The sequence below is a fragment of the Lagenorhynchus albirostris genome, chromosome 20 (genome assembly GCF_949774975.1).
Source record: "Lagenorhynchus albirostris chromosome 20, mLagAlb1.1, whole genome shotgun sequence".
NCBI lineage: Eukaryota > Metazoa > Chordata > Mammalia > Artiodactyla > Delphinidae > Lagenorhynchus > Lagenorhynchus albirostris.
The window spans coordinates 58,360,831-58,374,688 of NC_083114.1; the positions used below are offsets into that span (position 1 = coordinate 58,360,831).

A 13,858-nucleotide genomic window follows, 5' to 3' on the forward strand; every position below is an offset into this window, starting at 1 on the left:
GAATCAGTGTAACAGTTTATTCCAACACAGTACAGTACTCCACCCAAATGAAAGCATGATGTGCAAGTGTTTATTTTAATTACTCCTATTTGAAGGTTCTTATTTCTGGAGAACAGCAAGGCATTTTGTTATCCACTCTTTCCATTCTTTAAAGGCTTCCACAGGTTTTGGCAAACTCAGAGGATCCTCACGACTATGTTTTGGAGTGACTGTAGGTGTGTCAGTGGACTCAGCATCAACCCACCTCACCAGCGCCTTGAAAAACAGATTCACCTTTTAACAAATCCCAGCAAAACAGACTTAGGCAAGAGAAAAACATTAGCTTCCAAATCAAGTTATCAACATCGGTGACTTATGCTACCCCACGGAGCTGTTCCATTTGATAAAGATGGTCACGAAGGTGAGACCATGCTTGTCAAAGGGCATGCAGCAGAAACACGCCAGCTGTGAGCACACAGGACAGTCATGAGGATGCACAGAAGAGAAGAATTACAGAGTCCTCACAGTTTTTTGAAGGTGGGAGGATAATTACTTTCTTTCCTCAACTTGCTAGGTGTTCCACAGGCATTATTATATCGTGGTTGCAATTTCACGGGGATACGTATACACCTGTTAAGTGTACACATAGGCATGCCAGATATACATATGTGAAGACACACGTGTAGACAGGGATTGCAGTCGCTATGTTTGTGGACACACAGACATTCACTTGCACATCGAGATTAGATACTTTCCCTCCTTCTTAAAATCATGCCTTCCTCCTAATGAATATCATACCCTTGTCCCATGTGTGGAAAGATAAATCGCTTCCACATATTCATAGTTTTGGGGGGGTTTTAATGTAAATTTATTATTATTTATTTATTTTTGGCTGTGTTGGGTCTTCATTGCTGTGCGCAGGCTTTCTCTAGTTGCTGCGAGCGGGGCTACTCTTCATTGTGGTGCATGGGCTTCTCATCACGGTGGCTTCCCTTGTTGTGGAGCATGGGCTCTAGGTGCGCGGGCTTCAGTAGTTGTGGCTCGCGGGCTCTAGAGCGCAGGCTCAGTAGTTGTGGCGCACAGGCTTAGCTGCTCCGTGGCATGTGGGATCTTCCCGGGCCGGGGCTGGAACCCGTGTCCCCTGCACTGGCAGGCGGATTCTTAACCACTGCACTACCAGGCAAGTCCCTTCATAGAGTTTTTAAACATGAACTTTCCCTCACTTATCAATATTTATTCTGCTCTGCAAAGTCAAGCTCTCTGGCCCTAAATGAACGGGAGACACAGAAACCTCTTCCACCATTTCTCATTGAATTCTAAGTGTAAGGCAAGTCAAAGTTTTTAAGGAAGATATTTCTTTGCACTTTTTTTAAAACCACAGCTTCCTGCTTACCTTTGCACTAATTTCCTCTGATAAATCACCTCCAGAGAAGGGCCTAATAGAAAATGGTAATTTGCTACTTAAATAACCACTTCCCCCTTTATGGCTTCCCCCACTTACTTTGTATCTGTCTTTAAGGTGGAAGCCGACAGCACTCTGCAACTTGCGTAAACAGATGGGGCAAAGGTCGAGGGGACGCTGGTCAGCTTCTTCCAAGTGGTTGGAGCCTTGCATCAGGCATGCGAGCCACTGGCAGTGCCGAAGTCCAAAGATATGTCCAATCTCATGGGTTAAAGTCTGCAAGACATTCACGTGGAGGCTTACAGCAGCACGGTCATCAGCAACAAGGTACACCCCCTTCTTTGCATGCTCTTCCAAGAAACCAATTCACAGGAATGAGCTCCCTTACCATCACCACCAAAACCTCAATCTGCCCCAAGACTTAGTCCCTCATTTCCCTGAATGTCTTACTGCCTTCCTCTCTGGGCTTCAGTACTCCCCTGCCCAGGGTTTCTCCACCTCGACACCACTCACATGTTGGACAGGATCATTCCTTGACGGGGTCGGGGTGGGGTGTCTTGTGCACTGCAGGGTGTTGAGCAGCCCGGGCCTCCACCCACCAGACGCCAGTAGCATCTCCTCCCCCGCTGTGACAACCAGAATGTCTCCAGACACGGCCAAATATTCCCTGGGTGGCAAAACCACCCCTGGTTGAGACCACTGCTCTGGACCAGTGGGATGCTTGCTAACACGTAGATTCTGAGGCCCTTCCCCCAGAGATGCCGAGCTGGTAGGTAGCAGGGGAGCAGCTTGAACTGCATGTTAACAAGCAGATTAATGCAGGGAATGTACAGCTGACCCTTGAACGAGGGGGGGTGGGGCACCGACCCCCCTGCAGTCAAGAACCTGCTCTGGCTTTACAGTCAGCCCTCTGCATCCGCAGTTCCGCGGGCCCTTGCGGTAGGGCAGTACCTATGGCACCAGTGAGGAACACCGCACGTAAGGGGACCCTTGCAGTTTAAAGCCATGTCGCTTAACGGTCGGCTGTACTCTGAACCCGTCATTCCATCAGGTGTCATTCTCTACCCCCGACACACAGCAGTGGTGAAAGCAGAAAAGCCCGTCTGGCTATGAAGAAAGGGGGAAACGAGGAGACAGGCTTTCCACAGAGCAGGGCAGGGGGAGACACGAGGAACCAGCAGCAGAACCAGCAGCTGCAGTAGACAGCCCGGAGCCCAAGGGGAAGGCCCATTCCCCGCCAGGAGCTAGAGCGCAGGGGTCCCGCAGGCCCCCGGGAGTTAGCCCGACTTGACGAGCACGGCGTCCCTACCTGCCCAGAATTCTGGAATTAAGCTAATGGTCAGGAGACGGGTACAGCCAAGGCCGCGTGTCACTAACAGGACAAAAAACCGTCACAGGTACTGTACATTTCAGTACGAAGGTACCATTTACATTCTGGTTTTATTGCTAACTTCAGTCAAGCAGTATCCACCAAAAGTATACAGATGACACAAAGTCATTTATAAAACTACCTTAAGGACTGTCGACATACAAAGGCAGGGGATCAAGATCTCTTAAAAAAACACTCCTGGTGGATCGTCCGAACAGCTCACCTTACAGGACCGAAGCAGCAAAACACTAGTCACTTCAGGAACGTAATAATTATCAAAAACCGAGTAGTCACTTGAAGACTTCTTCTGCAGCTTCTTCAGTTTGCCTTCGTAGTGGGAGCTGTAAAAATCACTGCCGTACCTGGCAAAGCTGAATATCCCCACACCTAGGAAAAGAAGACAAGCAACGACGGAGTAAGAGGAAGATTCCTGAAGAAAAGACTGAAAAAGAGCCCGCCTGGGCACCTGGCTGGGGAGTGCCCGCAGCCCCAGCAAGCTTGGCTAAGGTTCGCCCGGACAAAGGAGACTTCTGCCCCGATTTCCCGATCAGAATCTTCTGCTAACCAACCTGCTCTGCTCTGTAAAACTTAATGATCTTGACGTCAAATTCTTGAGAAATTTTAAGTTCCACAAAGTTTTTTTCCCCACAAAAGAAGTCATTTTGGGGGGAATTCCCTGGCGGTACAGTGGTTAGGACTCTGCGCTTTCACTGCCTTGGGCCCGGGTTCAATTCCTAGTTGGGGAACTAAGATCCCACAAGCCAAGTGGCAAAATAAGAATAAAAAAAGAAGTCATTTTCTTAAATAGCCCAAATAAAGTACTCCAAAAGGAGCGACAGAGTGAATGAACCGCAGGCTCATGACCTCACTCTGGAAGATCCCGGTAAACAGGTCTCGGTGCCGTGCATGTCACTGAGGGTCCCGTCCTGCCCTCGTGCCCTGCTATACAGGAAGACATCCGGCCCCTGCCCCACTGCCTTGGTGACCATGTTTGGACCCTGCCTTCAGAGAGAAGAACCTCTCCTGTCCTCCCCCCTATAAACCCAGCACAACTCTCTCTGCAGCTGTGCCGGTGAGCAGAGCAAACCCCTGTAACTGACTTCCTGTGACATCTAGGCTAGTTTCAACCATCTCTGCACAGAGAACAGACTGACGCGCCACTCGTTCTAAAGGGGACTGACTGCTCTGCGATTCCACTTGTTTACGGTGTTGCTTGCACGTATGCCTCTTTCAGCTGCTCTTCGGAAGTAGTAGGAACATTTGTGTTAAGGAAGTGAATTCGTAGTAAGTTTGTCCAACCTAATTTGATTCAAGAAGACTGCACCTCACTCCACCTTGGTATTTGAGATTTAGGGGAAGAGAGCATTCTGGAAATTAAGAAAAAACTAAACCTACTCACATCACAAGTGACCTCCTCTGACCAAACAAGTGTGGGTATATTTCACTATAATACCTTCAGCAAGAACATTTTTTTCTTCTAATAATCCTACCAACAGATTACTTCCTTTAGTAATTAAAAATTTCTCAATTTTAAAATACCAATCTTTATAAACTTGGAGAGAATGAAGTCACTTGTAGTAGGATACTGTCTCACTGCACAGCAGATCAACCCTGCTCTCCTACTACATCTTCTCTTACATCACACAATATTTAAGAAACTTACTGAGAAAAAAAAAAGAAATAGAAACATTTGGGGGGAGTGCTTCCTGACCTCCTCAAATGCATAAGATAGATTAGTTAACAATATCTAGATAAATACATTGTTTAAAATTTTTTTAATGGTTCTATCTCTATCAGGTTAATAATAAAAGGGGAAATAAAGATTTAGCTCATACAAATTTATTTCTGATAGAAAGCTTGTACAAAAGCTCAGGGGGACAGCAGTGACCCAGGTCTCTGAGAGAGTGGGTTAGTTAGTGAGGTCATGGGGGCGGGGGGGCTGGCGCTGTAAGAATGTAAATGGAGAGTGAGGATGAAGGGGTGGGAGAGGATGAAGGTGTGGGTGGGAAGAGGAGGCCCCACAGTACCCTAGGCCCCCACCCCAATGAACTGGGAGAAGAGGTGTGTCTCTAATAGGAAGAAACGTTTGTTAGCGAGAGCTCCCACCCCAACAAACCCCGGGGCTGATGTGACAGCCAGTCTATAATCTCTGTACTCGTACGGGCCCTGGTACTTGCTCCCCATACCTAGAATGCTAATGCACTATCATGCCCCTCAGTTTACTGGACTTTTCCCCTTGAAACCTGTTTTAGATCCTGGGGGAAAAGGGGAGAAAAATAAAAGCAAAAGCAGAGGGTGGGGAGAAGGCAAAAAGAAAACCAAAATAGGCAAAAGTACGATCTGCTTCTGGGTCCTTCCCCACCCCCAGGGTTATCAAGCAGGGCTCGCAATGAGTCAAAGTTTATTTTACTTCAAGTCAAAGACTGAAACTGACCATAAATAAAATAACAAAATGTCCTGAGACGCTGGATATGAAGCACACTCGTAAATCAGTCTACAGCTGCCTCATCTGTGCAAGAAGACTACTAGAAGAGCTGAAAAACAATCAGCAAGATTTTCACTGACATTAATGACAACTCAAATATCCTTATTTAAGTCACCTTGCCACGGAATTACCTACATTCACCACCTGTTGTGCTGAATGCCTATATATGTGCCAGGCATATGTACACACTTTTTACAGATCAGCACTCTTATGTAAATTATCTCAAAATGGCACTGTGAAATAGGTATTATTAGCTTCCAGGTCACACAGGCGCTGAATGGCCAACCTGTGGAGAAACCCAGATCAAAGGGGTCTATCAGCAGCACCCTTCCCTTTACGGCAGGTGCCGCGCCAGAGATACTATACAGTCTTAGGTAGCAACAATGTCAAAAAGGAATACCATCTGTCAAAGAGGCCTGTCCAAAGACAAAATTCCAGGAGTCTCTTGGGTAAAGATCGATCATCGTTATTCCCACAACACAAAAAGCATCTTCAGGTTTCTTCTTTTTTAAGAACTTCAGGATCTGCCCTATTTAAAAAGAAACACGCGTGTGATATATATATATACACACACACACACACACACACACACATATAGCTCAATTCAAAGTGTAAAGCTGTTTAATTCACCTGCATGAATCTGTAGGTTCTGCGTGTTATCATTGATTCTAAAGGAGCACCTCGTTGCAGAGACAGGAACTGGTTCTAGGAGTTTTACTGTCAAGCCATAGAAAAATGCTTCACAGTAGCCCTTGAGCCATTTCACATATTCTTCACTGATACTTCTGGTGTTTCCTAGCAATCCTATAGCATGGAAGAAAATTTAAAGACAGACTATGAGATGATTAAAATAGCCTTTACCTCAGTCTACAATTAGAAATTTGGGATTAGACACAAACCAACTGTAAATTTTCAATACACCTTTATCGTTCACTGAGGTGAATACGAATTAGAAAGAAACAAAACATCCTCTTTTAAGGCAGTTTGGCTACAAAACTTCCACCTTGGGAATGAATGTCAAAAATGATTATAAAAACTGCCCGCTTAAATGAGATCGACACCCCAAACTATCCCTGGCCACAGCACCATTGCAAAACCAAACAAATACAATATATACCAATGCACTGTATATAAATTCTGTGCTTCTGTGGAGAAGGTGTCTTTCTGTAAGGATCACTGAAAAACTCTTCAAAGTCTTGGGGAGCCTCAGGATGGGAGGTTATCCAGTCTGACTGCGAATGCAAAGTAATGGGTCCAAAGAGATCACTGTCTGGCCGGAAGGCTTCGTCCATCAGACGCTTTTCCCCAGCATCTAACTTCTCATACTGTGACACAAGCGCTGGGTTCTTTGAGATGAGAGCTGTCTTTAGTGTGCGCTCAGAGTGCCGTACTGTTTGCATCTACCAGAAAGACACAAGTAGTCAAATATAAAATGCACACCCATACTGGTGACTCTAATCTATGTACATCCTCCACAGACATCTTTTATTTCTCCCTGGCACGGAATGACTGATTGATTGCTAATGCCTTGGAGGGATCACTCCAAATTACTGTTTGCTTTGCCCATTTCTAATCAATTTCTTGGGGAGGGTCTCTGAAAGAGTGAAAAGACAACCATGATATTCATTCCTCCATCTCTTAGGGAACCTCCTCCTATTATAAAAACTAGTGGTAACCATAAGTCGTGACCTGATTTCCCATTTCCTTCTGCCATTTAGGTAATAATATTGTGAACTGACTCATTAGGGCCACATGAAAAATATTCATCCTTTCCAGTGTGACCCAAAGATGTTCACGACCGAATGGAAAGAGAACTAATGTAAATCTTGCCATTTCTGTAACTTAACTGCAGGCTAATAATATATCTCAGCCACTGAAGTTCATCGTCTCCGGGTCGTGTCACCCTGAGGAAGACACCAGGTGACTAAAAGCCAGACTCACAGTGACACGCCTCTTCCATTCACATCGCGTGCCTGGGCAGAGATTTCATCCTTCCCTTTGAACGGGTCAGCCAGCTGTTCCACCGCGAGGCTTTGTGAGGGAGGAAAGGAAGAAACTGGACGTCACTGTCTGGAACTAGCATATTTTCTAATTATCTACATTTCCTCCAGTTTAATGACAGGCAATTGATGGGCAAGTTTAAGCGAATGGCTGTCCTGGCTGGACATCTGAACTCTGACGTTCCAGAGTGTGGAAGAAATCCCCCAAACGAAGCTCTGTCTTGTCAAAGCTCTCCTATGAGCAGAGGCTCGTCCTCACTGCTCCACAATGGGCCAAAATGCGACTTCTCCCCCAGGACAACGTCCTGTCGTTCTACCCACCTTCAGGGAGAGGACGGCTCCCTCTCAAGTTTCTGCCTCACAAGGACCGGCATGTCTGGGCCTGGGCGGGAGCGCGTGGTGCCTTCACCCTAACGGTAAAAAGGCGGTGTCAAAGGTCAGGAGGCCTCCCACGTGGGGGTCACTTCGGGGGATGGGGGTCACTTCGGGGGATGGGGGCCCGAGAGCTGCCGGCGCGCCGGGACCGGAAGCGGACGGCCACCCTGGCCGGGTGTCCATAGCAACTCGCTCCTTGGGCTCTGCCCCGCGCCAGCGCGAGCCGGCCCGGTAGGGGGCGGCCTGGGGGATCCCCGGGTACTGTCGCTTCGTCTTTTCCACCCAAGGAAGCCTGACCTGGCTCTCCCGAGATACTCCCGCCCCCGCCGTCCTCCCCGCTTCCGCCACGGCTGCTCCTCCCACATCTTCCTCCCTCCCCACCGACCGCGACCGTCCTTATCCTCTACCAGCCGGCCGCCCGGCCAGGAGGCCCCAGCCCGGAGGCTCCAGCCCGGCCCCGCCACCCTCACCCCGTCACCCTCACCCCATCACCGTCATCCCGCCTGGCGTCGACGCCGCCCGCCCCGTGCCCTGCGCCGTGCCCTGTGCCCTGTGCCCGACGCCGTGCCCCGCCTCTTCGCGCGACGCCACGCCCCACCGTAGCAGGCACGCACCGTTGTGCCCCGCCCCTGACGCCCTGTCAAGGCCCCGCGCACCATGCCCCGCCCCCGCTGCGCTCCACGCCCCGCCGTCGCGCTCCACGTCTGGCCGTCGCGCCCCACGCCTCGCCCACGCACCCCGCCCACGCCCCTTGACGCCCTGTCACGGCCCCGCCCACGCCGCGCACTACGCCCCGCCCACGCGCCCCACGCTGCGCTCCGCGCTCCGCGCTCCACGCCCCGCCCGGCTGCGCGAGGCAGTCTCGAGGGCTTGGGGCCCGAGTCCTAGTGGCCGCCGTGGCCCCTGGTTCTCGGCGAAGCGCGGTCACGAGGGGCCACGAGGCGCTGAGATCAGCCCCGCGCTCGGCCTTTCCGCCCTGACCTCCCGGGGCGCCGCTCTCCGGGGCGCCGCTCCCCGGCCGCGCCCGCGCCGCGGGGTCAGCTGCTCGTGCATGTGCTCGGCTGGCCGTGGGTGTGAGCAGAGCCCTCGGCGTGACAGAGTCCACCGGCGCGGAAGCGAGTCCGCGGCGGCCGCAGGTGGACTCACGGCCCGGCGCGGGTATGCGCCCACTGGCGGCCTCTGAACAAGCCCCCGCCTCCCACTCGCTCCTTTCTGTCCAGCTCCCGTCATTCTTCCCCAAGTTCGCACCGCGCTCACCAGCCCCTCTGTCCTGACGGCTTCCTAGGAAGGAACCTGGGGAACACCTGGCCCTTTGTAATCCTGTTTCCTCAAACCCTTATTCACGACCTCACCAAAAGGGATGCCCAGCTCCCCCTGAGCCAGCCCCAGACATGACTCCTGCCCTCCCAGCGTTAACTCAAAGATACTCCTAAGTCCTGTTTTTCATTCTAAGCCCCTGTCCTACTGCTGCAAAGCAACCTCTGGAAGAGGTTCTCATGTTTAGAATCATCCAAGTTGTCCAAAAAGAAAATTTGTGGGCTTCCCTGGTGGTGCAGTGGTTGAGAATCTGCCTGCCAATGCAGGGGACACGGGTTCAAGCCCTGGTCTGGGAAGATCCCACATGCCGCGGAGCAACTAGGCCCATGAGCCACAGCTACTGAGCCGGCGCGTCTGGAGCCTATGCTCCGCAACGAGAGAGGCTGCGATAGTGAGACGCCCGCGCACCGTGATGAAGAGTGGCCCCCACTTGCCGCAACTAGAGAAAGCCCTCGCACAGACACGAAGACCCAACACAGCCAAAAATAAATAAATAAATTTTAAAAATAATAATAAAAAAGAAAATTAAAAAAAAGAAAATTTGTAACAAGATTAGAAGACTGCAGAACGGGGTAAAGAAATGCCAAGTATATGGCAGATGAAGGATTTTTAAATGACTTTAAGGAGATGGACATCATGACATGAAAACGAACAAAGAACGGGTACTTTGAATGATCCATTAACATAAAAGGGTTCAACTTTACTCAAAATAAAATGAAAACCATTCCAATACTTTTTTCTTATCGATCAAGTGACAAAACTGTTTACAGTTGACCCTTGAACAACAGGGGTTTGAACTGCAGAGATCCACCTCTGCACAGCCTTTTTTCACTAAATACATAACGGCAGTGCTACAAGATCCTCGGTTGGTTGAATCCATGGATGTGAAGCTGAGGATACAGAGGGGTGACTGAAAAGTTATATGCAGATTTTCTGACTGCAAGGGGTCGGTGCTTCTAATGGCCCATGTTGTTCAAGGGTCAACTATATTTTGAAAGAATTGCAAGCTTGGGACTTCCCTGGTGGCGCAGTGGTTAAGAATCCACCTTCTAATGCAGGGGACACGGGTTCGAGCCCTGGTCCGGGAAGATCCCACATGCCGGAGAGCAACAGCCTGTGCGCCACAACTACTGAGCCCACGTGCCACAACTACTGAAGCCCACACGCCTAGAGCCCATGCTCCACAACAAGAGAAGCCACCGCAATGAGAAGCCCACGCATTGCAATGAAGAGTAGACCCTGCTCACCGCAACTAGAGAAAGCCCGTGCGCAGCAACGAAGAACCAACACAACCAAAATTAAATAAAATTGATTCTTTAAAAAAAAAGAATTGTGGGCTTCCCTGGTGGCGCAGTGGTTGAGAGTCCGCCTGCCGAAGCAGGGGACACGGGTTCGTGCCCCGGTGCGGGAAGATCCCACATGCTGCGGAGCGGCTGGGCCCGTGAGCCACGGCCGCTGAGCCTGTGCGTCCGAAGCCTGTGCTCCGCAACGGGAGAGGCCACAGCAGTGAGAGGCCCGCGTACCGCAAAAAAAAAAAAAAAAATTCTCGGTCTGTGATGCCATTTTTGTCACCAAAAGGTGACACCTGAGCTCAAGGTCCCCTGAGAGAGGAGTCCTGTCGATACTGGCGGGTGGGGGGGAGGAGGGTGCCGTTCGTGAAGTTCAGCCTTATATGAATGGGACCCATGAGCACAGTACACGCGCACCCCGATCTTGCGATCAGCTGAGCACACAGGTATAAACCCGTACTACATCAGTGACCAATGACCTATAGAGTTCAGCTCTATTTTTACTATGGGCAAGCACAAAATAGGTATTTTTTCAAGTTAGCATTGTGTTCAGGAATATACTAAACATTCCTCCACGGGTGAAGGGTTTAGCATTCATTTTTCGAACATTTTTAATTCAGACAAGAGTGTATAGAAAAAACGGGGTCCCAGGTTGCCCCATCTCATTTTGGCCCCTAGAGCGTGAAAAAAGAGGAACACAGTGTGGTCTCTGCCTGAAGCTGGTTCCGTTAAGGGCCCTCCTGGGACCTGTCTCAGTAGAGAGGTCGCCCTTGCAAATCTGACTTGCCCAGGTGGGTTCGCTAGGGTGACGGGCAGCAAAATTAATTCAGGAAGGCATTTTATAAGACTATCCCCTCCAAGGGGGAGGAGGGTGGAGGAGGGACGGACTGGGAGTTTGGGATTACTGGATGCAAACTATTATCTAGAGGATGGATAAACAACAAGGTCTGACTGTAGAGCCCAGGGAACTATATTCAATATCCTGTGATAAACCATCATGGAAAAAAATATGAAAAAATATCTAACATATATGTATAACTGAATCACTTTGCTGTACAGCAGAAATTAACACCACATTGTAAATCAACTAAACTTCAATAAAATAAATTAAAAAAAAAGAATATCACCTCAAAAAGGAATTAAAGATGTAGCCATCTAGGAATTGTCTGGCAGTCTGGTGGTTAGGACTCCGAGCTTTCACCGCTGAGGGCCTGGGTTCAATCCCTGGTCAGGGAACTCCCGCAAGCTACGTGGCATGGCCAAAAAAAGAAGAAAGACGTACACATCTGAATGCAAACACGCAAAACAAAAACTGGGGCGAATGCTGCTAATTGTGTCCGTTTGCCTCTGTTTTGTGCCCTGTGAGCTACCCAGGAGGCTCGATCCACCCAGAAGAATGGAGAGTCGCTGAGGCTGCCTTAGGGGTGGGGAGGGAGGGTATGCACGCCTCTTCCGGGAAAGTTTCCGGATGCAGTGTAGCTCTGGAGATTGGTTGCTCTGTCTCGTCTGTCTGTCTGTCTCTCGTCAATCCTCTCCACATTCTCCAATTCACTCCAGGGAGTTGCTCTGGTTAATCCAATTGCTCGCCCAGTAGGAGGGCACCCTGATGGGCCATCAGTCAGCCAGTGGATGGGCCCATTTTTGGCAGGTGCCCCCCACCCCGTGCAATGAGTCATCCGGGAAGTGCCCAGTCCCACTTCCCTTGCACCTTCTGGGGGGCGGCAAGCATCACACCTCACGTGCCCAGAACACGTGTGTCAGGAGAGTGTGTTTGACTTCAGATCTTTGTTCTGGAGCATGGTCCTGGGTCTGCCTTAGATAGCGAGGGTCGTGTAACCAAGCCAGCATTTCTTTTCACATTTCAGCTGCTTAATTTGCTCCTAAAATATAGGGTGGGAACATTCTGAATTAGCTTCTGATTCTGGCTCTAACTTCAGGGACCAGCTTTAAGGCGGTGAACAAGCCACCGCCTCTTAGGGTCCCAGTTTGTTGCCCTGTGACATGTCTCAGGACATAGATGCTCAAAGCCCCATTACGGGACTAACAAGCTCTACGTGCAGTTGTGATACGTAGTAGCTTTATAACTTAGGGCACTGAAAGAAGAAGGTACCACTTCCATCACCAGGACCTGCAAGCTTGTGTGGGTGTCATGTTTAGGAGCATGTGTTCAGCTGGGACAGAGGCCGGCGCAGTGGTTAAGAGGGTCACCCCTGGAGTCACCCACCTCTGTATAGCTCTGTCACTCGCCAGCTCTGCGACCTCTGAAGGGTTGTCCGACCTCTGTGCCTCATCTTCCTCCTTTGGGAAGTGGGGATTCTAACAGTCCCTGCCTCACAGGCTCTTCAGAGGGGTGAGAGATAACATACCCAAAGCACTTAACCTGGGGCCCAGGTGAGGGACCTGGTGGTGAGTTAAGAGTCTGTGATTGAGGGGACGCCCAGTGTATTCACTTCCTGTGGCTGCTGGTAGAAATTACCGCAAAGTCTTGGTGGCTTAAAGGAACAGAAGTCTTCCGTCTCAGAGCCCTGGAGGCTGGGTGTCTGAAAACACTGTCTCTCGGCTACACCCCCTCTGGCAGCTGCTCTTTGCCTCTTCCAGCTCCTGGGGGTGGCCGTCGTTCCTCGGCTTGTGGCCTGCATCCCTCAATCTTCAAGGCCAGCATCTTCAAATCTCTCTCTGCTCCGTCTTCACATCACCTTCTCCTCTGGGTGTCAAATCTCCCTCCGCCTCCCTGTTATAAGAACACACATGGGACTTCCCTGATGGCGCAGTGGTTAAGAATCCGCCTGCCAATGCAGGGTACACGGGTTCGAGCCCTGGTCAGGGGAGGTCCTACATGCCGTGGAGCAACTAAGCCCGTGCGCCACAACTACTGAGCCCACGAGCCACAACTACTGAAGCCCATGCACCTAGCGCCCGTGCTCCACAACAAGAGAAGCCACAGCAATGAGAAGCCCGCACACCGCAACGAAGAGTAGCCCCTGCTGGCCGCAAAGACCCAGCACAGCCAAAAAAAAAAAAGAGAGAGAGAGAGAACACACATGAGGGCATTCAGGACCTACCTGATAATCCAGCATATCTCCCATCTCAAGACCTTTACTTAATCACATCTGCAAAGACCTTTCTTCCACGTAAGGTAACCTTCACAGTTTGGGGGGATTAGGACTTGGCTGTCTTTTTTTTGTTGGTTTTTTTTGGTTGTTTTTTTTGTTGTTGTTTTGCGGTACGCGGGCCTCTCACTGTTGTGGCCTCTACCGTTGCGGAGCACAGGCTCCGGACGCGCAGGCTCAGCGGCCATGGCTCACGGGCCCAGCCGCTCCGCGGCATGTGGGATCCTCCCGGACCGGGGCACGAACCCGTGTCCCCTGCATCGGCAGGAGGACTCTCAACCACTGCGCCACCAGGGAAGCCCTTGGCTGTCTTTTGGGGGGCCATGGAGAGAATGTTCTAGTTGGCTGTGATTTTTTTGCCTCCACTGCCCATTTGAAGATGTGCCCTTGTCCCCTTTAAACTTCCCTAACGGCAAACATGTCATCTTTCCCCCCCAGCCCAGCTCTCCCTTCTGACTTCCGGTTTCTACTGACAGCTGCCTTATTTTCTCCATGCCCCTCCTCAGGACTGTCTTTGATCCTCCCATCTCCT

The 13,858-nt window shown here is 50.4% G+C and overlaps 1 protein-coding gene across 5 annotated transcripts; it reads right to left on the minus strand.

Moving 5' to 3' along the window:
* Positions 1 to 8,174, minus strand: AMZ2 (archaelysin family metallopeptidase 2). 5 transcript variants are annotated; one of them, XM_060133093.1, is made up of 9 exons: positions 8,103 to 8,172; positions 7,557 to 7,645; positions 7,177 to 7,266; positions 6,353 to 6,635; positions 5,866 to 6,039; positions 5,636 to 5,764; positions 2,974 to 3,137; positions 1,481 to 1,657; positions 1 to 255 (listed from the first exon to the last, which is right to left on the minus strand). In XM_060133093.1, the coding sequence occupies exons 4-9, from the start codon at positions 6,633 to 6,635 to the stop codon at positions 100 to 102; spliced, it is 1,083 nt and encodes a 360-aa protein (XP_059989076.1). In that variant the 5' UTR covers positions 7,177 to 7,266; positions 7,557 to 7,645; positions 8,103 to 8,172; the 3' UTR covers positions 1 to 99. The 5 variants fall into 5 exon arrangements, with proteins under 5 accessions (XP_059989076.1, XP_059989077.1, XP_059989078.1 ...); XM_060133094.1 differs by having other exon boundaries at positions 8,081 to 8,129; XM_060133095.1 differs by having other exon boundaries at positions 8,095 to 8,120.
* Between the last annotated feature and the right edge of the window lie 5,684 nt (positions 8,175 to 13,858).

Bases quoted from the DNA above. Each gene is read 5' to 3' on its own strand.
- AMZ2 (XM_060133093.1), bottom strand. From the start codon at position 6,635: ATGCAAACAGTACGGCACTCTGAGCGCACACTAAAGACAGCTCTCATC. The intron at 5,765-5,865 runs GTGAATTAAACA...CTTTTTAAATAG, and splicing joins GAACCTACAGATTCATGCAG to GGCAGATCCTGAAGTTCTTA. The intron at 256-1,480 runs GTAAGTGGGGGA...CTGTTTTTCAAG, and splicing joins ACCTTAAAGACAGATACAAA to GCGCTGGTGAGGTGGGTTGA.